The sequence below is a fragment of the Alosa pseudoharengus genome, unplaced genomic scaffold (assembly GCF_046254945.1).
Source record: "Alosa pseudoharengus isolate Yale_2024_CS ecotype anadromous, Long Island Sound unplaced genomic scaffold, YU_APseudo_1.1 YU_APseudo_1.1_scf_12, whole genome shotgun sequence".
Classification (NCBI taxonomy): domain Eukaryota; kingdom Metazoa; phylum Chordata; class Actinopteri; order Clupeiformes; family Clupeidae; genus Alosa; species Alosa pseudoharengus.
Genome location: NW_027468587.1, coordinates 26786205 through 26812132, shown reverse-complemented (window position 1 = coordinate 26812132; position 25928 = coordinate 26786205). Strand labels below are relative to the sequence as shown.

Here is a 25928-nt window from a genome sequence, read left to right as displayed (position 1 = left end):
CTAACTTTTTTATTTAGGTGCACCAGCACAAAAATTTATTTTCATTCTCATTCTCATGGTTTTAGGCTAGAGGAAAATAGTCGCGCATCATCCAAGGATATATGGATGCAATTCATTATGTTTTCTATGTCATTTGATAAAATAAATGTTCAAAAAACAAACAAGTCAAAGAAAATATGTATGGGATCATAGAAGAGAAAAATTGTCTTGCAATGTTAATTTCTATGATTTTGTTGAAATCATCATTACATTAATGATAGACATGACACGTGAGCCCAGAGTTTCCGCTAGAAAAAAATGGTGCCGGTCAAGAGGTTTCGTTTTCCGGACATTTTGATGATATGCCGGTCAAATATCCTATTATCCCTTCTTAATTAGTCAAATTGAGGAAAACTGGAGACAGGCTATGTAGCTTAAAGAATGACATAATCAGGCTGTATAGAATGCAACATGTTCATTAGCCTAACTTAAACATGCCTAACAAGATCTAGCCAGTATCTTTTCATGGACAGCAAGAGTCCGCTTCGTTCGTTGTTTTAAAAAGGCTACGTTGTTTGTTGCTGCTACCCACGTTATCTCCAGTGGTGACTGTTTAACTTACACAGATGCACACACACAAGAATGACCGCTCACACTACTACCCCCTAATGCTATGCCTCTTTATTTGATAACAATAAATGAAGAAATGTTTCCTATTCTGGGAAATGTTTAGTTTCTTTTTCTTTCGGCCGCGGTTCAATGATACCGTTTAATTGTTCCAGAAATTATCCGCGGACCAGTAATCGCCTCGTCGAGGAGGCCCTAACCCTGCAGATCATAGACTGAGAGAACGCATAGGCCTACTGTATGCTTTGGGTAAAGAACACTTTGCATGTCCAGTGTACACGGAGAATGACAGTGTCTTGGAGTGGCCGCATCCCCCCGCAACTCCACTTCCAATGTCACTGATTCCGACAGATGCGCCCGACACTTCTGCTTTTTATCTGGTGGTGGTGGAGTTGACCGGACATCTGAGGCTTCAGACGTTACCAATTTATCATCATCCATCGCGTCTGGCCTCTGAAAAAAACTTTTAAGGCTAGTCTGCCTGGGCCTGGCCATGTTTGAACCGCCTCACTCATTTGTTCGTTGTTTAACATGGACGTTTTAAGTGTGCGCTTCCTATTTGAAATGCAGCATAGGCTATGGGTGTTGTTTAATAGCTTACTTTTCAAACGGTAGAGCCTGTTCATTTAAAAACATAGCCAGAGGACATATAATATAGGCTTACATATTAAGGCTTATTCGCAAATTCAGATTGCGTTAGGGGACGGGATTATTAGCCAGTTTCAATAGGACAATTTGACCGGAGAGATTTAATTTTGTCGGACTTTTTTTTTTTTTTTCGCCCAATGTCCGGTAATTACCGGACAACGGAAACCCTGACAGTGAGCTAACAGTTACCTAGAAGGAACTCTCAAGATGTAAACGTTTGCCAATAGGTTGTGTAGCTTATTTCGGAAAACAGTAGGCCTAAATTAACTAAATTCCATAGCCTAGGCAACACAAACTTGAGAGGTGCAGGTCAAAATCAACATCGCTACTCGCTCGGATCACAACAGCTGTGTGCGTGTAAGGAGAAAGACACATAGGCTACGGGAAGCGCACGACTGTCATTCTTAAACGTAGGCTATATCGATACTAATACAATTAGGTATTGTGAGGTTTCTAATTTCAGGGTATTGCGATACTTTTGCAGTATTGGTGCACCATGCACCACTAGTCAAAGTAGAACAACCGCTCAACCTTATGACATTAGGTGCACCAGTGCGACCCAGGAAAAATTTTAGTCGCACCCTTAAAAATTTTGGCCGCATTTGCGACCAAATTGGTCGCACTCTGGAGCCCTGCTTGTGACTTTTAAAATATGGGTCCAGTGTTTCCGCTAGATTTTTTTTTAACAGTGGCGGCGGCACTAATAATAATAAACTCTGACTAGTTTTAGGCTACTTATTGTTAAATTGCAATGTGAGCAGCAACCAGCAGGGGAGGATACGTCGGCAGGATTATTAAAAAAGCAACTGCAACTACATTGTGCGTCTGCCCTGATTCTGATACCGTGGGGGAATTAATTAAACCGTGGCGGGCCGCCATGCTGAAATAAACGTAGAGGAAACACTGGGGTCCCCTAAAAAAAAAGTTTGGGAAACACTGGTCTAACCAATAGATGAAAAGTGTGTGTTGGGTCTGTAACCTGCCGCCTGTAATCTGCTTTTGTTCTGTTTGTCCCTCAGAGCCTCCATCTGTCTCACTGGGAATGGACCTGAAAGGGGTGGGGTCTGGGATGGTGGGTGTGGCTGATCGTACTGGAGGGGAGGGGCCTGTAAGTCAGCTGACCCGCCCTCGTGCTTTTTCCCAGAGTGCTGTGCACACCCTGGAACGCAGTGAGCGGGGAAACACACAGGCCCTGGCTGAACTGGCACAGGTGTGTGTGTGCGTGTGTGTGTGTGTGTGTATGTATGTATGTATATATATATATATATATATATATATATATATATATATATATATATATATATATATATATATATATGTGTTTGTGTCTCTGTCTGTGTGTGTTTCTCTCCATGTGTGTGTGTGTGGTGTTTCTCTTCTCATATCTGTGTGTGTGTGTGTTTCTCTTCTCATATCTGTGTGTGTGTGTGTGTGTGTGTGTGTGTGTGTGTTTCTCTTCTCGTGTGTGTGTGTGTGTGTGTGTGTGTTTCTCTTCATGTCTGTGTGTGTGTGTGTGTGCATTAGATGTGTGCTGATGGGGGTCCCCAGCTGTCGGGGCGACTGGGTCCCCTCTCTCGTGCCCAGCGTGGGGTCAGTGAGGACATGACCAGCGATGAGGAGCGCATGGTCATCTGTGAGGAGGAGGGCGACGACGACGTCATCGGTTAGGACACACACACACACACACACACACGCACACAAAATGGACGTTAGGGTATGTACGTGTGTGTGTAATGTTTCTGTCATCAGTCAAGACACCTTCACACACAATGGTATATATGTGATTATATTGGTGTCATGTAGATTATGTATGTTTGGTATGTGCAAATTGTGTGTGTTCGTGCAGTGGCGGAGCCAGAATTATTTTATAGGGATGGCCAGGCAGAGACCATTACTTGCATAGGGGTGGCCAGGCAGAGACCATTACTCACATAGGTGTGGCCAGGCTGAGACCATTACTCACATAGGGGTGGCAACAGAAACCAAAAACATCAAGATGTTTGTTTTTTTATTTTGCCTCCAAAATCAGCGTGACCTGATGGCAGTAGGCCTACCACCATTCACACCAATGACGTGGTTAATAAATCCATAAATACTCCATAAATGTAAATATTAATGAACATATATCATCTTAATTTGTTCCCAGTGACTTAAATGGATGCATTTAACTTAAATGTACCCAACCTAGAGGGTCCAACTAGACAAGAGAAGTCCATTAGTGTCTCATTTCCCCTATGATATGAAGATGAGAGTCGTGTGTGTGTACGATACGATACGATACAACTTTATTTGTCAGTTTGTGCTGAAATTCTTTTTGCATCCCTGGGCAGCTCATTTAAGGATAGGAGGACAGAAACAATACATACATGTGTGTAAGAGAGAGAGAGAGAGAGAGAGAGAGAGACCCTTGGCTATGTACATGTCTTTCAGGGGCACCAATATGGGCGACAATCAACATTTCACATTAGTGTTGCGCAGGCCGGCTGATGACCCGAGGGCGCTCGCGGGTTGACCCAGGGTGTCAGGATTTGGAGGGTTAGCTTAGCATGGCATTTGGCGTTACATGGTTGCAACTTCCGGCACCAGTTTGTACATGCTGATTGGTAGATGACTGCTCATGCTGATTGGTAGATGACTGCTCATGCTGATTGGCAGATGACTGCTCATGCTGATTGGTAGATGACTGCTCATGCTGATTGGTAGATGACTGCTCATGCTGATTGGTAGATGACCGCTCATGCTGATTGGTAGATGACCGGCCATGCTGATTGGTAGATGACCGCTCATGCTTGACTGCTTGGCAGTTTAACATAGCCTAGACTGTTTTAGACAAGGCTACATTGACTGCATACTTATTTCTTAGCCTACATAAATGTCTTGAAGTAAAGTAACATTATAATGGCTACATGATATTGATGCAACCACTTTAGGCCTACTTATCGTTAAAATTAGGAATTTGCGGGACCGGTCGGGTTCGGGACGCATATATTGTGGGCGGATTGGATCTCCAAAATGGGTCGGGCGGGCGTGGGTTATAAAAACTCAGACCCACACATCACTTTTACGCATCGACTAATGATAATTATAAACCATGAACCAACAAGTTGTATTCTGCGGTTAGATGGGCCAAAGTGATTTACAAAGTCATCACAAAGCCAAGTTAAGCGACTTTGATCTTCTTGACTCCACACTTAGAACTCCCAAGTTGCTCAATCGACTGTCATCCATTGTTGCTCTCCAGTATGACTTAATGAGTTGAAGTGCAGAGATACGTCTCTCACGTACGGCTGGGTATCGTTTGGGTTTTATTCGATACCGGTGCTAAAAAGGGTTCTCCAATGTTTTCTCAGTTAGCCCTTTAAAATTATATCAGATTAATAAACAGAATGTGCCTTTGGAACATTGGATGAATGGTTGCTGATAATGGACAATGTTGTTCTTTTGATCAGTAGTGTACATATTTCTGTTTTTACAAGCAAACTTTTAGCAGGATCTTCAAATTTATTGTGATGCTATATAGGCCTCATGCGAATGAAAGATGAATGTCATGATGTAGTTCGAAACACACCGTGAAACAAAACAGAAGTTTTCACATTAGGCTACAACTTTGCTGATAACATTTCAAATAGATGCCCGTTAGTGCATTTTTGTGTAAACTAGGCTGTTGATGTTTCATAGCCTTTTGCTTGTGTGTAGTTATTCCTAGACAGCTCGTGATGTTGCTTCTAAGTAGGCTACTAGGCATATGGGCTCACGCAAGCTGTCAAACAGATCTACTAGATTAGATTAGATTCAACTTTGTCATACTAGCCTATATGGTGCACCCCTCTGCTTTAAGCAAATACATCGAAGTGTTTATGTTCGTTAACTGCATAAGATGAGGTGCTATCAGAGCAAGACGTTAGAGATGGCTCATGATGTCCATTAAAAAAAAAAAGAAAAAAACACCGGAGATTTAAGTGGCACCGAAATGATGGCCACCTCGTGGCTTTGTGTGTGTGTGTGTGTGTGTGTGTTGGCTGTGAGGGTCGGAGGCAGGAGTGATACACTATTTATATGTTCTCATATTTGACTATGAAGACTAATGATACACTATTTATATGTTATGATATTTGTCTATGAAGACTAATGATGACTAACTCTTCTGTCTCTCACTTTGTCTCTCTGTCTCCACACACAAAGAGGATCCGTACCCTGCCAGTTCTATAGACCTGAAGTGTAAGGAGCGGGTCACAGACAGCGACAGTGAGAATGGATCAGGAGATGAAGGAGAACGCAAGGTAGACATACACACATACACGCACACGCAAGCATGCACACACATACACATAAACACGTGCGCTCACACACACACACACACACACACACACACACATAAACACCCCTACACACACACACTTGGGATGCATCGGTACACATCGGTATATTACTTAACCCAACGATACGGCCACTACAGCTCAATACGCTCATACACGCACATTAGACATTCATAGAACCCCTCCGAAGAACCAACACCTCCAGAGAACCAGTGCATGGGCCCTCTCACCTCTGCAGCCTATCAGAATCAGTGCATGGGCCCGCTCACCTCTGCAGCCTATCAGAACCAGTGCATGAGCCCTCTCACCTCTGCAGCCTATCAGAACCAGTGCATGGGCCCTCTCACCTCTGCAGCCTATCAGAACCAGTGCATGGGCCCTCTCACCTCTGCACCATAGACGAAGCTCCCTGCTAATGTAGCAAAGCTTTGATAGGTTGATGCGGTCAGTATGCAAATGAGTTCGAGAAACATCTGGACTGCTCCAACGTGAATGGTGAGCTTACCAAGACAGAGAAATAAATTTTGAAGAGGCGTCGCCATCTTTCACATCAACTATGAAGAAACATTTAGGATTTCGGTACAAACTGAAAACTGTAAAGTTTAAGCAAACAAGGTAGACCTACAGCCCACAAGCATTACTTTGCTAATGCAGTCAACTGGAGAGAACGCTTCTAACATGATGTCGCTATCGCCCAGCCATATCCATTGCCAGTAGCCTAGTGCAACGTTGCTTGTCAACAACAATTTGCGATTAAAATAAACAAAAGAAACTCTTGTTCACTGCCAAGACGCGTCTCTCAAATGTATGTGAAACTAAACTTCGGATGGATCTGCTTTTAAGTTTAATGGGTTCCTCCAGCCCATTCTTTCCATGTTTTATGGAATTCGGCCTGTAACTTGCCGTCATCGAACAATAAACGAACAATACCACACCAAAAACGTGTTTAAAGGTTAAAAACCTAGTCTAAGACTAAGTGATGTCACATGGTTTTAAAGGTTCTAATGATGCATTCATGGCACCTGGGAATGGCAAGGATGGCCCCCGTGATTACTTTGGTTTTCCCACTGCGAGTCTTCATGTGCTTTCCCGTCGGAATGTGTGACAAACACGGATGCCACAACAAAGGTTAAAACATACGCTCACTAATCCTAAATAAACAACTTTATCTGCTTAAAGTATTGTCTAAGACGCTTGTGAAAGAAAGATATGCAGCGTTCAAGTGACAAAAATGGCAAATTCCCAAGTTCACATTAAAACTGTTGGACATGAAAGGCCACATGGACTACAAACAAACTACAACAAGACGAAAAAAGTGATGGCGAGCCCCTAACTGGGCAACTCTGTTAGCAAAACCTAGCCCCAGTTTCCGACCTCTGACTCACCTAGCGTTCATGGGCATCGAAAAAACCTTTTTCCCAGTGAAAACGTCATCATTCCGCATCATTCACGTCACGTAAGGTTAAGGTTAGTTACTGATTCTCCCTCTCACAGAGAATGCCTTGCCAGTCCGTGGATGTAAAAAAGAATTGCCTTTAATCATCGCACTGCAATTCACGCAACTTGTGCGGGGGAAGTTACTTCTACTACTTGAGCAAGGGCTGTAGTTACCCTGAGCAAGGGCTGTAGTTACCCGGAGCAAAGGCTGTAGTTACCCGGAGCAAGGGCAGCAAGGGCTGTAGTTACCCGGAGTAAGGGCTGTAGTTACCCGGAGCAAGGGCAGCAAGGGCTGTAGTTACCCGGAGCAAGGGCTGTAGTTACCCAGAGCAAGGGCTGTTAGCCAATTAGTTGGCGGAGTAAAAGAGTCGGCTCTCACTAGCATATCACCGGCCTACCAAGGTACTTGGCAGAGAACGAGAATCACTTTTTAAAAGCCACTTCAGATAATCTACAACATTTTCTCCCTTTTTGGGTGAGATTAGTTCAATAGTGAAAAAAACATTGCCATGTTTTATCTAGTGATACACAGATCGGCCAGTCTTTTTAAAACCATCCACTTTTTGCCTATAAGAGGTTTCAAAATTTGAGAGATACGCTGGTGATATGCTGGTGTCATCAGCGTCTCCTCTCTCCTCTTCTTCAGAGGGTGTTTGCTGAACACACAAACATAGACACACACACACACACACACTCTCACGTCTCCTCTCTCCTCTGCTGCAGAGAGTGATTGCTAGACACACAGACACACTCTGACGCCTCTCTTCTCTGCTGCAGAGGGTGTTTGCTGGACACTCACACACACACACTCACACACTCTCTGACGTCTCTCTTCTCTGCTGCAGAGGGTGTTTGCTGGACACACACACTCACACACACACACTCACACACACACACTCTCTGACGTCTCTCTTCTCTGCTGCAGAGGGTGTTTGCTGGACACACACACATACCAGTGTTTCCCATTGACTAATCTGTGGCGGGGCGCCACGAAATAAAAATCTATGTTTAATTTAATTTAATTTAAATTAAGGGCCAATCTCAATTCTCTGTTTTACCCCTTCCCCTTCCCCTATCCCTTCATCTTACCCCTAGCCCTTGTCCCTCGAAACCGAGTGGCAAGACATAGGGGTGAAGAATATTCCCCTTGGAAATGAGATACCACTAGCCAACCATAAGGGAGAGCGGGATGATTGAAACACTTCAATTAACGTAATTTACAGAGATGTACCACACTGAAAGCTAATATTTTTTCACTAGCAACCTGTCTTCTGTCAAATAGGCTATCATTGCATTTTCAGCTCGGAATAAAACCGTTCAGGAATTATTTCAACAACAGCAGAACGTGCCTATGTTCGTTCGCAGCCTACCTTCTGGTCCGGGTGAATGAAACAGGGATGGGGGACAAAATAAACATGCAGTTTGCTATGTAAACATCCCACAACTCCTTCGATATTTTACAATAATATCCAAATGGTCGTTACTTGACATCAGAAGCAATCGCTACCTGTAATAGCCTATGCGAGGAGTCGGCAGCAGGTTTGCAGCATTCATATCAGACGAGCGGTAAAAAAGTTCAGTGAATTTAGCTGCTGTTGGACTTTACATTTCTGACATGGGATGCTGCCAATTCGCGGGGTATCAGACATGGAAATATGTAAAATGCGAGACATTCGCGCAAATAATGATGTGCTGTTAACATTCACAAAACAGCGATTTTTGAAAACTTCCTCGTGAAGAACAGGACCTTCAATATATGGTCACAAGATTAAATGCAACATAAAACAATTACCATTTTAATTTTATAATCCTTATTAATGCCAACATTTCATGTCAATGAATCTCTCGGTGTGCTTATTTTTCCGGTGTGAGCGTTGTATGTTGGGTATTTCTCTTACCCCTCGGTTTCAAGTAAGCTCCCGATCTTACTTGGTTTTAAGGGGTATCTACCCCTTGCCCTTATCCCTACCCCTCGATCGAAATGAGAATTGAGATAGCCCTTCGTCTCACGTGCACGCGCAAAACTAAGGGGAAGGGGGAAGGGGAAGGGGTAAAACAGAGAATTGAGATTGGCCCTAAATATATGGTCAAATCCTTGCATTGCCATTGAGCTGCGCTTTATACGCACGCAGCCTTTCCTTGCCCCGCCCCGCTCTCTCTCGTAGCCTGCTGCCACTCCTCTGCATGTGCATTTAACAAAATATTCACGATTGTTGAAGGATTGTTGTTGCCACATAGAAGCATTGCATAGAAGACGTCTGGCTAAATTGCTATTAAATCAGCTTAGCATTGTGACAAATTTGTTCAAAACTGCTGCAAGTGAACTCTGCTAAGGTCTTATCACAACATAGTAGGCTACATTAAAGAGACTAAACTAAGTTAAGTTATGAAATCAAGCAGTATCTCAAAGCTAACGTTAGAATACTGTTTGGATGTCGAATTTAGCATGCTTAGCCTACTTACTGCTGCTTGTCAATTTCGTTGAAGGGCTCATTTTATTGACTCTGACACTGAATGTTTGCAAAATCCCGATGTAAATGGAAAAGTGTTTTCCAAAATTCAAAAGTGCTTGTCACAAGGAGAAGTACGAACCTTTATTTTAACTATGTAGAAAACATTATGAATGGCATCCACACATCAGCAGCCTTTCAATTGTGTTACAATTGCAAGGGTTCCCTCAAACGTCTTAAAGTGACAGGCACTCAATTAGACCTATACACTACCAAGACGATCTTAATACAAACCCCCCCCCCCCCCGTTGTCCAAGTCAGCTGCCGCCACAAATTGCATACACACACACACACTCTGATGTCTCTCTTCTCTGCTGCAGAGGGTGTTTGCTGGTGTGATCTGCTCCTCCTCCTCCACCCATCATGGGCGAAGCATTTCTCTCTCTGCCTACCCTTCGCGGCGCTATGGCGACGGAGAGGCAGCGAGCTCAGAGCGGAAGAGGAAGAGAGGAGCAGAGGGAGGAGAGGGAGAGCGGAAGGAGGGATGCACCGACGGAGGAGAGGAAGGGGGTGGGGCCATGCTATTCCCTGGGGCTGGGCCTGTGAGTTTGGGGGTCTGTCTGCCGTCACGGGGGGCATCAACCGTGGTGACGAGCGTTGTGCGTCCAGTAGTCAGCACCCCCAAAGCCCCTCCCACCACACAGTTCCTTATTGGACCAGCATCTGGGGGGGGAGGAGCTGGGTACTCCTCCTCCTCCTCATCATCGACCAATCCCATGGCTGCGGGGGCGGTGCCTGGAGGACTGGTGACCAATCTGGTGGTGGGAGGTCCCTTTTCATCTCAGCCTGCTGTGCAGCTCATAAACCCCTCCCTTCAGGGCTCCGCCCACTCCCAGAGTAACGGCCCCGCCCCTCTGTCCCTTCTGCCGGCCTCTCTGGTTCCCCCTGCTGCAGGAAAAGCGCTGGTGCAGGCTTCTCTGGCGCCCCCTGCCTTCACGCAGACGCTGGCGCAGGCCTCTCTAGCGCCCCCTGCTCTCACGCAGGTGCAGTACATCCTCCCCACTCTACCCACCTCCAACCCCAAGAGCCCCTCCCCTCAGCTGCCCGTCCAGCCAACCAGCATCTTCACCCTGCCCTCAGCCCCGCCCACACACGTTTCACTGGCCAATGGAAAACAGGCAGCGGTGGCACCATTGACGGGATATGCCTCTAGTCCTGCAGTGGGAATGGTCAGCCCTGGGACAGGAGGTGAGACACACACACACACACACACACACAGAGAGGCATGAACATACAAAAACTCTCTTTGAATTAAAAGTGAAAGCAGATTTCTACAAAGTAATGCTAATTATGTAAAAATATTTAATGTAGAATAAGTGTGATTGCATAAATATTTACCCCCCCTTAAAGTGACTGACCTAACTCAACAGTGGTCCAGCCAATTGGTTCATATTTAGTCTCATATTTAGTGAAATGGAGATCCCCTGAGGGCCGTGAATGTGTATAGTACAGTAGTATAAAGACACCATGTCTGGAAGGTCCAGTCACTGGTCAATCTGTGTGTATAGTACAGTAGTATAAAGACGCCATGTGTGGAAGGTCCAGTCACTGGTCAATCTGTATTCCTGGTTCCACCATGAAGACAAAAGAACACTCTAAGCAAGTCAGAAAATGTTGAAATGCATTACTGAGGTGATGGATACAAAACAATTTCAAGTTATTGAACACCCCCTGGAGTTGAATGGAAACATGCTTAATGAACACCCCCTGGAGTTGGATGGAAACATGCTTATTGAGCGCCCCCTGGAGTTGGACGGAAACATGCTTATTGAACACCCCCTGGAGTTGGATGGAAACATGCTTATTGAACACCCCCTGGAGTGAAATCCATCATTAAGGAATGTAAGGAATAGGGATGTAACAATATGCTCAACTCACGATTTGATACGAATCACGATTTTTACGTTCATGATGCGATTTTCTCACGTTTTGTTTCGTTGAGTAAGCTGCAGTCAGTGTTTCCAGCAGGAAATAATGTTAGTTAAGGTGTCTGACCGGGGGAGACGGGCATATTGGGCTATGTAGCCTTTAAAGGTGCTCTAAGCGATGCCACACATTTTTTTAGGATTTAGGCTAAAACATTTTATGTTACTTACTGCAAACATCACTTAACCAACAGCTAGCTGTCTGTGTCCTGAATACACTGTAAAAAAACGCAATCTCTGTGGACAGCACAGGCTCCAAAAACGGCAACAAAAACAACCTGGGCAAAGCTAGCAAATCACAGACGAGATGCGCGTTTAGGAGAGTTTCAATTGCACGGGAGCAGCACGGGAGGGAGGGGGAGGAAGTACTGAGCTAGCTCTCTGTTTTGTTTGAAAGTCAACAGAAGTGACCTTACCCAGCATCGCTTAGAGCACCTTTATTATTATTATTATGATTATTATTATGTAGCCTTTAATATTATTATAATATCTATATTATTATTATTATTATTGTTATGTAGCCTTTAATATTATTATGCTCTTTCTCCCTCTCTCTGCCTCTTGCTGCTTCAGCTGGAAATATTCCAGTTTCTCACGTGTGTTTGAAAGTTTCAAATTGATACTTTTTCTCCGTGGGAAAGGCCCTTTTGAGTCTGGGAAAGGATTTTTCCATTTATATCGGGATTAAGACGATAAGAATTTAGCAGTCAACTCGAATCCAACAGTTTGTGTTGTGCCCAAGACCCCACTCCAGTAGAAATGTGTTGTGCCCAAGATCTCACTCCAGTAGAAATGTGTTGCTGGACTTGAAAAAGGTTGTTCACACCCAATCCCTGTGTAACCTGACATAACTTTGCAGTTTTGCAAAGAAAATGTGAGTAAATTTGTAATATCCAGATGTGCAAGCCTAACTGATACCTATCCACACAGACTATTTTAATTAATTAACGTTACTTTGTAGAAATCGATTTTCACTTTGACATTAAATTGCTTTGATTCCATTTATAAAATCAATAAAAGGGGAAAATATCCAAGGGAGTATATACAGTACTTAGTGTAGGCATTGTATGCACATACGTACATTTACACATATAGACTCACACACATACACACACACACACAGACAGACAGACACATACGCATGTAGACACACACACATTCAGACACATATTTTCTGAGCATTTCTATCTGTTCACAGTGCAAACGCAATCACAAGTCTTGCAGGGCAAGATGATTGTTCCCATGGCGACAGTGAGGACAGCACAGGCCTCTTCTCAACCCTCATTTCCTGTAGTGGCTCCTCCTCTTCCTGTCCAGAACGGAGGTCAAACAGGAAGTAAGGTGAGTAGGACACGCCCCCAGGGCTTGACAGTGTGACAATTTTACTTGTATTTTGCAAGTCAAAATGTCTGTGGGAAACAAGTTGCACAGGTTTGACTAACTTTATGAAATAATCTTCTGCATCGAACAGCACCGGTGCCTATACAGCCTAAGAAAACTACACCTCCACTGGTGCCTGTACAACATAAGAAAGCTACACCTCCACTGGTGCCTGTACAAAATAAGAAAACTACACCTCCACTAATTCAGTGCTGAATGTTGAGTTAAATGCATGACGAGTGCAGGAAATGTTCAATTTTCCAAATTTTAAATGTTCCAATCTTTTCAAGGCAGTGGTACACTAACTGCTAAAATGAGTAAATGATGGATAGATTAAAATGAGCCGAAAGAAGAAGAGAACAGGTAGTGTGATGAGTAGCCTAAAGAAAAGGCAGTTGAACCCTGCTGGCTGAGGGATACTGGGTGGAGATGAGATCTGAGAGCATGAGGATGCTCCCCATATCAAGATTAGCAGGGATGCTCCCCATATCAAGATTAGCAGGGATGCCCCCCATGATTAGCAGGGATGCTCCCCATGTCAAGATTAGCAGGGATGCTCCCCATATCAAGATTAGCAGGGATGCCCCCCATGATTAGCAGGGATGCTCCCCATGTCAAGATTAGCAGGGATGGGGGGGGCGCTGTGGCGCAGCAGGCTACAGCGCCCGTACCATATACGGGTCCGAGTGCCCACGGGGACCCAGGTTCGAGTCCGACCTGCGGTCATTTCCCGATCCCACCCCATCTCTCTCCCCCACTTGGTTCCTGTCTCACTCTCCACTGTCCTGTCCAAATAAAGGCAAAAAGCCCAACAAAAAAAAAATAAAAAAAAAGATTAGCTGGGATGCCCCCCATAATTAGCAGGGATGCTCCCCATATCAAGATTAGCAGGGATGCTCCCCATGTCAAGATTAGCAGGGATGCTCCCCATGTCAGGCTGCACAGTCCGTTTTGTTCTGCAAGATTAGCAGGGATGCTGCCCATGACTAACAGGGATGCCCCCTATGTCATGGTTAGCAGGGATGCCCCCCATGTCATGATTAGCAGGGATGCTGCCCATGACTAGCAGGGATGCCCCCCATGTCATGATTAGCAGGGATGCTGCCCATGATTAGCAGGGATGCCCCCCATGTCATGATTAGCAGGGATGCTGCCCATTATTAGCAGGGATGCTGCCCATGACTAGCAGGGATGCCCCCCATGTCATGATTAGCAGGGATGCTGCCCATGATTAGCAGGGATGCCCCCCATGTCATGATTAGCAGGGATGCTGCCCATTATTAGCAGGGATGCTGCCCATGACTAGCAGGGATGCCCCCCATGTCATGATTATCAGGGATGCTGCCCATGACTAGCAGGGATGCCCCCCATGTCATAATTAGCAGGGATGCTGCCCATGATTAGCAGGGATGCTGCCCACTTCCTTCCTACTTCCTTCAGGGACCATGTACAAAATGTTAGTCACATAGTGGGAAAAGACTCTGCACCAGATTTAGCTACAAGCTAATTTCCAGCTGCCATTTCAATCCAACATTTTGTTTTGTTTCTCGGTAACAATACATTATGGCAGAACGACATGTCTCTGAATGTTGATGTTTGTGTCCTCAAAAGGGAAAATCATGCTAGTTAGTTAGTTTTTCAATGTAGTTGCTACTTGCTGTAAGTGCTACTTGACAGAAAAGTAAGCATCGAGCCCCACTAGGAGATGAGTCAAGAGGGGTGCGTGTATGTGTGTGTGTGTGTGTGTGTGTGAGTGAGTGTGAGAGAGAGAGAGAGTATGTGTGCGTGGGTAGAGCTCTCAGAACTACAGGTATGAGTTTTTATGTGTAGATGGAGTTCTCGGTGCAAAGCTTTCGGTTTGTGTGTGTGTCTGTCTGAAGTTGGCTCAGGTGCTCTGCTCTGTTTTTAGATCATCCAGATCGCTCCCATGCCTGTCGTCCAATCGCAGCTTTCCACTGGAGGAGCAATGCATTCTGGGAGCCCGTTCCCCATTTCCATGGCAACTGCCGCAGTGGTCACCCCAGGGTCCACCCCCTCTCAGGCAGTGCTACTGCCGCCCCCTCCAACAAGGTAACAAACACACACGCACGCACACACACACACACACACACACACATTGGATGAACCATAGTGTATGTGTGTGTTTACTCAGGACTTCCAGTCTATTGATTCCAGTGCCTCATATACACCCCCCCTTTCCTCTCCCTCTCTCTCTCTCTTTCCTCTCCCTCTCTTTCTTTCCTCTCTCTCTCCCTCTTTCCTCTCCCTCTCTCTTTCCCCCCCTCTCTCTCTTTCCTCTCCCTTTCGCTCTCTCACCCCCTCTCTCTTTCTTTCCTCTCTCTTTCCCCCCCTCTCTCTCTTTCCTCTTCCTTTCGCTCTCTCACCCCCCCTCTCTTTCTTTTCTCTCTCTCTCCCTCTCTCCCCCCCTCTCTCTTTCCTCTCTCTTCCCCCCCTCTCTTTCCTCTCCCTTTTGCTCTCTCACCCCCCCTCTCTCTCTTTCCTCTCTCTCTTTCTCTCTCTCTCTCTCTCTCTCTCTCTCTCTCTCTCTTTCCTCTCTCTCTCTTTCTTTCAGGATTACTTATGTTCAGTCCACACCAGGCATCCCGTCTCCTTTGCCTCTGGTATCCACGACAACGGGCTCCACCCAGTCAACCCCACCCCCTTCTGGATCTGCATATGTGACATCGCCCCTGGCAACGCTGGGCTTCACTGCTATCGCCCCACCTGGTCAAACACCAGGTCTGTCACACACACACACACACACACACACACACACACACCTACCAGAAACCAATCACACACACCAGACACCAGTCATTGGTCCCAGGTCTGTCCCACATGCACACACACCAGACAACAATCTCTGGTCACACACACCAGACAAAAATCTTTGGTCACACACACACACACACCAGACAACAATCTCTGGTCACACACATACGCATTGGGGAGACCATCATTTGTAGTTTTCTGTAGACTGCGGTATTCATTGATTTAGTCCCTATTTGCTGCTGTTGCAGACCTAGCCTGTGTAGCCTCTGTAATCTCGTATGGCCTAGCCTGTGTAGCCTCTGTAATCTCGTATGGCACCTCTAATGTAGGGCTGCAGCTATCAATTCTTTTTGGTGAGTTTTGAAAACAAACGTTAAGGGTTGTTTTAAGGACATGTTTATGCATGCCCATAGCCAGCCACTCTAAAACAGTCAAAGGCGATTCAAAATGAGTCAGAAAGTCGAGACAGGACCCATCGTCAAAATTTCGGTGTCCACCACTCTAGTTCATCCAAAACAAACCAGAAAAGGGACTCAAAGTGCTAAATACTGGAATTATCCTTTAATGTTTAAAGCTGTTCAGTTGTGTGTAATCTGTGGAGGTAATACATAGGCTTTAACAGCATACCTGTGCTCCCCCTCTCCACCCCCTCTCTATCTCTATCCCTTCTTCCCTCTAACCCTCTCTCTCTTCTATCCTTCCCTCCATCCCTCTCTCCAGGTCAGCCTTCTTTACTGGCTCCTGCCCCGTCCTCCAATTGCCCCTCTGTTCATGGCCCTCCCTCGGGAGCTGGGGGGCAGATTGTCACCGCCATCTACCCTCCCACCAGCGTCACCCTAGCAACGGGGGTGGTTTCCGTGGCCACGGTGGCCCCCCCTAGCGTGGTGTACACGGTGTCCGGTCCCTCCAGCATGTCCCCCCACATCCTGCCCAAACACACACCACCCCCCTCCCTCACACACACTCACACACACACACATACGCTGCCACAGACTGAGCGACACGCACAGCTCAGCCTGGACAGAGCGTCAGAGTCCCACCCCCAGCAGGCCGACAGGCAGGCCGACTCCTGCCCCCCCCAGGCCTCCAGTAAGGCTCCAGCCAGCTCGCCGGCGCCCCACTCTGTAGCGCCACAGCGCCCCCCCAGTCCCCCAGCACCCCCACACACAGGTGAGAGAAGCGCTGAGGTGTGCGTGCGTGCGTGCGTGCGTGCGTGCGTGTGTGTGTGTGCGTGTGTGTATGTGTGTGTGTGTGTGTGTGCGTGTGTGTGAGAGAGAGTGTGGGTAGCACCACATTGGAGTGTGTGAGTGAGTGAGGAAGTGTGTTTGTGTGAGTGTATGACACTATTTCCTGTTTCCTGTGTGTGACTGTGTGAGTGAGGGAATGTGTGTGTGATCATTGTGCTGTTTGTTTCTCTCAGGCAGTGCATCGGGCACCCCGAAGCTGGTGTCTCACCCCGTGAGGACCCCTCAGAAGGTGAAGGCCACAGTGGCATCCATCCCGGTGGGAAGTTATGAGGCTGGCAGCCGGGGGAAGGAGAGAGAGAAGGAGAGGGAGAAGGAGAGGGAGAAGGAGAGGGAGAGGGAGAAGGAAAAGGAGAGGGAGAGAGAGGAGAGGGAGCGAGAGAGCGCGTCCCGGTTCTCATTCGAGATGGACCACCCTGCTGAGTTGGGCAGCTCTCCGACCAGACCAGTGGAGGAGGGGTCCTCACAGGCACACAGCGCAGGCGACGCCCCGGACACCTCAGGCCGCAAAGAGGCCTCCACCAAAGAGGTAAGGATACTGAGAGAGAGTGTGTGTCTGTGTGTGTGTGTTTGTGTGTGTCTGGCTGTGTGTGTGTGTGTGTGTGTCTGTGTGTGTGTGTCTGTGTGTGTGTGTCTGTGTGTGTGTGTGTGTGTGTGTGTGTGTGTGTGTGTGTGTGTAGGGCGGTGGTAGTGTAGTGGTTAAGCAGCTGGGCTAGCATGTAGCAGCCAGAAAAAAGTTGTGGGTTTAATTCCCAGCTTCCACCGTTGTGCCCTTGAGCAAGACACTTAACCCGGAGTTGCTCCTGGGACAATGGCCCTTGTAGTGTGTGTGTGTGTCTGTGGCCCTTATAATGTGTTTGACAAATCGAAGTTTGCTAAATTAATAAATGTACAATGTCTGGATTTGAGTAGAATTAGAGCTATTACAGACATTCACACACACTGACTTACACACTCTCTTTATGCGTGTGTGTGTCCTGCAGGCTGAGTGGAAAGACTCACACCCCTCGTCTCCTTTGCCACCCCCCGCTCAGGGGGAGAAAGATGCCCTCCCAGCAAAGAAGGTCAAAGCACGACCCCCACCCCTCAAGCGCACCTTTGACTCTGTCGACAAGTGAGGCTCACACACACACACACACACACACACACACACGTTATGCAGAGGCGCACAAATAGGTGCTCAGACACAGAGATTGTGGAATTGTTTGTTAGTTGCTGAGCTGTTATTGGTCACTGCAGGGTTCTGTCGGAGGTGTACTTTGAGGAGCGTTTTGCTGAGCTGCCGGAGTTCCGTCCAGACGAGGTTCTACCTTCGCCGACTCTGCAGAGCCTGGCCACCTCCCCCCGTGCCATCCTGGGCAGCTACCGCCGCAAGCGCAAGAACTCCACCGGTGAGGGGCCAGTGACGTCATACCCTGACCTATAATGTCCAATAAGAAATCAGTAATGAAAATGACTGTAAATAATAACAACTAGTCACAATGTATTCTAATCAGTAATGATAAGTACCATATCAATAATAACAACTAGTTATAACATGACTTGTGATGGGCATCAATAATGAATCAGTTATGATAACTAAGGGATTAATGGTCTTCGAGGTTTCCTGATCTACAGAATTAATGGATGAGTCAGGGCAAAGAACTCCATAATAGTGCTGTCAATCTTCTTCCATAACCCAATTCCAATTTCATTCATTATTATATTTAATAATCAAATTATATTTGAATATTTAATGCTCAAATTTTGCCTATTATTAACCGCGGAGGTACTGCAGGGGGTCCGCCAAATTATTTCATCTGAAGCATTTTTGTTCCTCCAGAAGAATTAAAAACATCCTATAGGCTACATAAACATAAACAGAATGTAGAAAAGATTATTTGTATTCGTTTATAAAATATCATACAGGCTACATATGAGTCTTCATGCAATCATGTGATCACCGTGGGAACATGCACCATTTAGTTAGCATTAAAACCAAAAGAAGTGACGTCCATCTGCCCCCAGAATCTGTGCCACTCTCTAGGGTCAGACGACCTCTCACTAGGTCTATGAGATATTACCAGAGACTTTCTAATGAGGAGACACAGCACTCAACAAATCCTCCATAGAAATGCATGGGGTTAGTCTACACATATCCCACCCCTTCCTCGGCAAAACGTCGACATGTGAAAACATTGATCCAATCATGTGGTATGATGTGAATACATTGAGCCAATTATATGGTGTGTTGTGAAGACATCGTGCCAATCATGTGTTGTGAACTCGCCGCTGGAGCAAGGTTGGTGTCGTGAAGCCTTGCGCATGCGCATTTCTGCCGAATAGGATGCCCGATGAGTGCCCAAAAAGTGTTGTAATATTGCCGCCAAGTGGAAGGACTTGCCTAAAAGGACATTTATATATTACATCCATGCTCAAGCTGTGATTGTTATAGCTGATGATACACCGGGCAACTTTTGACACAGTGCAACTAACACAGTGCAACTAATTGCAGCAGACAACTAGAAACCACCGCTATTTAGCTAAATCTCATTCAATCTCAATGGAGTAATGGCAGCTAACAGTTTACTAGAAAAAATTATGTCTTCTTAACAACTTTAGCAAGTAAAAATAGATATTAGTTGGTGTTTTAAGCATTTGATGAAGTAAAATATCCATTTTGGGTTTCAACATAAACACTTAGCAGAGTAAAAAGATATACGAAGCTTCTCTTTTCCCCTCGCTTTACTATCGTGACCCTGGTCTTTATTGAACATTTTAGAAGCTCACAGATGGTTGGTCATGTGATTCATTGCTAGCACTCTGATTGGATGGTCTAGTTGGCCATAAGTATCCAAATCATTCAGATAGAAATTATGTTGCCCAATCTCAATGGGAGTGTCGCTCAGCAACAGCCCATATTGTTGTCCCATGATTAATCACCTTAAGGTAGAAAAAATGTTAATAATAAACAGAATAAATTGAAACAAGTTCTATAAATGACCCATGCTACAGATAATGTACATGGTAACATGTGTAGAGGTGTGTATGTGTGTGTGTCTGACACTTAGTTCCTAATATCAGGCCTAATGTTTTTTTTTTTTTTTGGGGGGGGTGTCCATGCTCAGTGTCTCTCTCAGCCAAGGGATCCTTGGGCTGAAAAAGGTTGAAGATTTACGATGCATCTCTATACAAACGGGCTTATTCATTGCCAATGCCACTATAAACGCATGGTTGACTTGTTATATTAAACAAAAGCTCAGTCTACCAACGATATCTGTGCAACTTGAGTGGTTTCAATTTCTTTTTGGCAGGCGCGCACACACACTGAATCAACGCCCATACCACTACCACTTTATTGAATGCCTCTATATTTGATGATGCCAAATTAGCAAGTATTTCCTGATTGGGGAAAAGTTTGCTTTCTTTTTTTCTATCAGCCCGCAATTCCATGAACCATTATGCCTATCAGAGAAGTGACAAAACATACATAACCTGACAAAACAGGACATAGCCTAGAGGAGGGAGGCGAAAACCTAATTCTTGCCTGCTTTAGCTGCGCAGTTCCTCGTCCTCGGACTGTTTACCTACCTAGCTTGTCAGGGTGTAGCGTTATTAGATGTGCACTCAGGCTGCTCGCTGCTACATATTCAGCAGATTACGACATTGTTAGGCTAATTGTTATTTTTCCGTTTTCTGATGGAAATCCAAAAACGTTCGACACATCGCTGAAATGGTCAGGAGTGGTGATATCCGTGGGTGCCTCGTTTCTGCCATATTTAGATTGTGCATTAGATGTGATAAAAGAATTTTGTTTTCACATATTCGCTAAAGTTAGCCAACACATAAACAACTCCCCAAAACACCACATTCGAATAGTAATTTCCAAATTCGATTAGTCTTGATTTTTTTAAATATTCGATTTATATTCGACTTTAGACATTCGTTTCAACAGCCCTACTCCATAATATGCGTGGAGATTCCTCCGCCAAGTCGAAGGCCATTGTCCCACTTATCCCCCAGTTGCCACTATGTATAGGCAATAATCCTGTTCAGTTTAAAAAGAAGCCAACTAGTTCAGTTTGTTGTACAACTTTCCTTGGTTCTGACAGACGGTGGGTAGCTTCTTTACAGTTGATTTCATTGTTGCGAAGCCTGCTTTATAGTTCATATGTGTGTACTATGGTTGTTATAGTTACCATCAAAAGAGCATTGATTACATTACATTTGGCTGACGCATTTTTAACTAAAGCGACTAACAGCCATTGATATGGAACGGTGATTAAATTTTTTTACCAGAATTATGTCATAGGTGTCCCGATATACAGAATTAATAGCCACCCCACCAGCCAATCAGACAAAAGTCTCCGGGGGCGATAAGTACTAAATAAATAACAAGTGTAGGAAAGTAGTGTGATGGGCTTTAATACATTAATTATAATGAATGTAGTAAATAGGTAACCTGGTGGATATTAATAGATACAGAATAATAGTAAGGAAGCAATCTGTGGACAAGGATGAGTTACCAATAGTATTGGTGACCTATGTTGGGCGTCAATGAGATGGATTTGCTATTGGAACTAGATGAACTAGACTGGCTGTGAACCTGGATTATGAGAGTGAACTGGATTGACTGTGAATTAAGACTGTGGAATGGTGTGAAAGTGTCCTGTGTGTATGGGGCGGATCTGGATTAATCTGACCTGGTTTCTCTTTGTATTTACGCCATTTTGTGTGTGTGTGTGTGCGTGTAGATCTGGATTCGTCCACGGAGGATCCGGTTTCTCCAAAGCGGAAGAGTCGCCGGCGTTCCAGCTGCAGCTCTGAACCCAACACGCCCAAGAGCGCCGCCAAATGTGAAGGAGACATCTTCACCTTCGAGAGGCCAGGTAGGTGTGAGCGAGTCCTCTTCACCTTCCAGAGGCCAGGTAGGGCCAGGGAGGGCCAGGTAGGTGTCCCTGCCAACCAGGAGGCTCCTGTCCCAAATGACGTACAAAAAAAATCTCTCCTCTCAAATTCAATGAGATTTAGTGACATGGCCCGTAAACATTACAGTATTGCTGCAACAATATGAGATTTATTGGCATGGCCGTAAACATTACAGTATTGCTGCAAGGAAATGAAAACTCTCCCCTTCTCTCTTCTCTTATCTTCTCCTCTCCTCTCTCCTTTCCTGTTGTCCTCTCCTCTCTTTCTCCTCTCCTTCTCCCTCTCTCCTCTTCTCTGCTGTGTGTGTGTGTGTGTGTGTGTGTGTGTGTGTGTGTGTGTGTGTGTGTGTGTGTGTGTGTGTGTGTGTGTGTGTGTGTGTGTGTGTGTGTGTGTGTGTGTGTGTGTGTGTGTGTGTGTGTGTGTGTGTGTGTGTGTGTAGGTGCGGAAGGCGAAGACCTCCTGGCGGAGCTGGAGTTTGAGAAGGTGCCGTACTCCTCTCTGCGGCGGACGCTGGACCAGCGCCGGGCCCTGGTCATGCAGCTCTTTCAGGAGCATGGATTCTTCCCCTCCGGTAACCTCTCACCTTTAACCTACTGACCTCTCACCTTTAACCTACTGACCTCTCACTTACGACTAATCTTTCGGCAAATTTTTCGATTAGTCGATAAATCTAAACGACTAATTAAAAAAAATAATCAAGTGTTTGTTATTTCGTTGTGTCCAAACACATTTAACATGTTTGTGTTAAAACATAAAATGTCACCATGTGCCATAAACAACATAAACAATTACAAATGTAAACAATATATATAACTTAAAAGGGCTTTCACCTTCATATTCACATCAATATCAGCCTACTTTTGCTAGAAGCTCATTAAGTAAACTGTTCAAAAACATTATGTATTAACAATCTAAGCATAAGTATCTGCATTTCCATTAGGCTATACAGTAGTATACCATATTAGTCAGAGTCTGGACTAGCCTACTATGCTTAGCTTAGCTCTGCCTAATAATGAATCGCGCTGAAAGCAGGCATGCACGCAGCTATGTTGCTTGCGTTTACACTTGCATGCATGGCGGGGTTTAAAACATTACTGCAAAAGTCTAAGTAGCCTGTTTAACATCTAAAGACAAGTCATTGTACTTCTCAAAAGTTAATAAACAGTACAGACTAGCTGTGAATGCTCTGGAGGTGAATTACAGTGAGCCGTTTGAGATGGGAGACCAAAAATAAATAGGCGGTCAATAGTAAAACGACATGTTGACTAAAAAAATTGCCGTCGACTAATTTTCATGGTCGATTACGTCGACTAATCGCGGCAGCACTACCTTTAACCTACTGTCTTTTTACCTTTAACCTACTGACCTCTCACCTTTAATCTACTTTAATAAGACCTCTTGCCCTTTTGTCTATTACAGTGTGAAGTAATGCTCTCTTTTTCTATTTCTGTGTGTGTGTGTATTGTGTGTGTGTGTACGTACAGCCCAGGCCACTGCGGCATTCCAGGGCCGCTACTCGGACATCTTCCCCACTAAGGTGTGTCTGCAGCTGAAGATTCGGGAGGTGCGGCAGAAGATCATGCAGACCGCCACCCCCTCTGAGACGATTGGCCAGCTCTCCTCTGATCCCGCCTCCCAGCCCGGCCCCTCTGGCATGCAGGCCAATGAGGGCACAGCAGGGGGGGAGCTCCTGTCGGAGCAGGAACAGGAAGTGGAGCAGAACAGCTCGGAGGAGTCCAGGGCTGCGGCCGACGCGCAGGACGCTACCAGATGAGTTTGATGGACACACTGCTCATCCAGTCAGCAGCCTCTCTTTATTCAGTCTGTTTGAGGGGCGGGGCCAATGTGTCCAGGGCTCCTCGCTGGACCAACCGGAGTGTCCCACCTGTCACATGCACATGTATGACACACACACACACACACACACACACACACACACACACACACCCCTCCCTGTACACATACCTACACACACACACAGTACAAATATACACACACACACACACACACACCTCCTGTACACATACCTACACACACACACAGTACACGTACACACACCTGTACACATTTATACACACACCTGTAGACATACACACACCTATACACGTATATACACACACCTACATACATACACACACACCTACATACACACACACACACACACACACACACCAGTTGTCTATACCTGTGTATGGTTGGTGTAGGCAGTCTTAAATACTCACACTTGAATTGAACTAGTACACTGTTACTTTTACTTTACATGAAGCTTCCATAATTGCCAGTGGACGGCGGACAGTGGGACTGACCAGTAAGAATCTGCCATACGGACAGAGCCCTCCCCCTGTGGCCGCTAGGTCATCGTGGATTGGCTTCTGCATTTATTTAAGAAGCCAACCAATTCTGCTGCTTTAAACAATCAAAGACATTTTGTAATTGGTCCAATGTTGGCTGGGGAGGAGGAGCTTTGGCTAATGCTGGTGACGGGATTGGCTGATTGGCTCTGCCGGACCGTGAGGGGCTGGGCCCCCATTGGCTGAGCGTTTGGAAGGTTTACCTTGTTGTTCTTCTGTTTGTTGTTTTCTTCTCACTCTCTGTTGTCATGGAGACGAGATGTGTGCACTGAAGCGCTGGAGTGTTCTGCCTTCACCATGGCAACTCCAAATCAACATGTCCATTCCAGTGTTGTTGCCATGGAACCTACAGCCAGAGCGGTCCCCTTCCGTGATTGGCTAAAACTCCATCCATGAAGGAAGGGGGCGGAGAGAGGGCGGAGCAAGGCCACGCCTGTCTTCTGATTGGACAGATTTGTATGATTATGTTTTTATAAGCCACCAGGCATCTTTACCTTTTTTTATTTGATTTTAAGCCGAAGTCCGTCGTTGTGTTTTTAAAGCGGTTGATTTGAAACGCCGTTCTGTATGACCCTTGTGTCTGTAGGATAACTGCTCTCTCTGACTCCTCTCCATCTGTGCTGTCATGGTCCTGACCCCACCTACCTGCCTTCATTTTTTTTCATCTCTTTTTGTTTCTGTCCAATTTGAGGTCCATTCAACTCCCATCCCCCCCTTCAAAGGACCAGAGAGTGACCGCAGCAAGATATAGCCCCTCTATGACTCCTCCCCCTCTCCTACCCCCTATATGACTCCTCCCCCTCACTCTCCTCTGTTCACCTCCTCTCTCTCCTCCTCACCTCTTTTCCCTGCTTGCTCTTCTCCTGTGTCTTCTCCTCCTCTCCTTACCTCTTTCTCCCCCTCTCCATCCAGTGGTTCTCTCCTCCCCTGGGCCGTAGTGTCCGGTCGTGTCGTCATGGGAGACATGGTGGTTCTGTTGTACATACTTACTGTAGAGCCCGGAGACTCTTGTGTTGAGGGGACAAACAAACGCTTTGTTGAATATTAAAGTGACCATTGGCGGCCGTGCAGCTGTAAACTGGAGGTTTAAGTAATAAATAAATATGAATATTCATAAATAAATATGAATATTGATAAATAAATATAAATGAATATTAACTCTTTGTGTTACTCCTTGTTTTACCAGTAAAGTATGCAAGACAGACATTTCTATCAGTAACTGCTACATTTGTATCTGTAACTTTCAGTATACAAATAAATTAGACGTTCCAGTCAATGACTTCAGTGGTCTATTCCTTTCTCTACCTGACCTGCTAACCTTAGCCTCTGTGTCTGTATGTGTGTTTATCTGTGGCTCAGTCTTTGTGTGTGTGTGTGTGTGTGTGTGTGTGTCTGGCTGTCTCTATGTGTGTGTATGTCTGTGGCTCTGTCTCTGTACGCGTGTCTGTGGCTCTGTGTCTGTATGTATGTGTGTGTGTGTGGCTCTGTCTCTATGTGTGTCTGTGGCTGTCTCTACGTGTGTGTGTCTGTGTCTGTGGCTCTGTCTGTAGGTGTGTATGTGTGGCTCTGTCTGCGTGTGTATTTGTGGGGCTTAAAGTATTCCGGCACCGTACCGGATCTCCAGTGCGTCGTGGCTGTGAGGAAAATTCCCTCGGAAGAAAAGTTCAGTATCATCATATAGACGAGGGTCATCATTTTCATTGTTCGAGATATCACTCTGAGTTCACCTACCAATGACAGCTCTCGCTTTCAAATTAACAAACGTGTTTAGCCAATCAAAAGCAGAGTAGGGTAGGATAGGCTGCATGTTTTATAGGCTATATTAGCATGT

General features: G+C 45.6%; 1 protein-coding gene across 1 annotated transcript in view; it reads left to right on the top strand.

Moving 5' to 3' along the window:
• cicb (capicua transcriptional repressor b) overlaps positions 1-25377 on the top strand; it is a 37972-nt gene extending 12595 nt beyond the window's left edge. The window contains exons 7-20 of the mRNA XM_076280609.1: positions 2274-2464; positions 2779-2917; positions 5437-5534; positions 9838-10705; positions 12641-12783; positions 14732-14892; positions 15395-15561; positions 16315-16764; positions 17015-17367; positions 17822-17952; positions 18078-18229; positions 21572-21706; positions 22186-22317; positions 23231-25377. Of these exons, the coding sequence (XP_076136724.1) occupies positions 2274-2464; positions 2779-2917; positions 5437-5534; positions 9838-10705; positions 12641-12783; positions 14732-14892; positions 15395-15561; positions 16315-16764; positions 17015-17367; positions 17822-17952; positions 18078-18229; positions 21572-21706; positions 22186-22317; positions 23231-23520 (3410 nt within the window). The 3' untranslated portion in view covers positions 23521-25377. The remainder of the gene's footprint in view (positions 1-2273; positions 2465-2778; positions 2918-5436; positions 5535-9837; positions 10706-12640; positions 12784-14731; positions 14893-15394; positions 15562-16314; positions 16765-17014; positions 17368-17821; positions 17953-18077; positions 18230-21571; positions 21707-22185; positions 22318-23230) is intronic.
• The last annotated feature ends 551 nt before the right edge of the window (positions 25378-25928 follow it).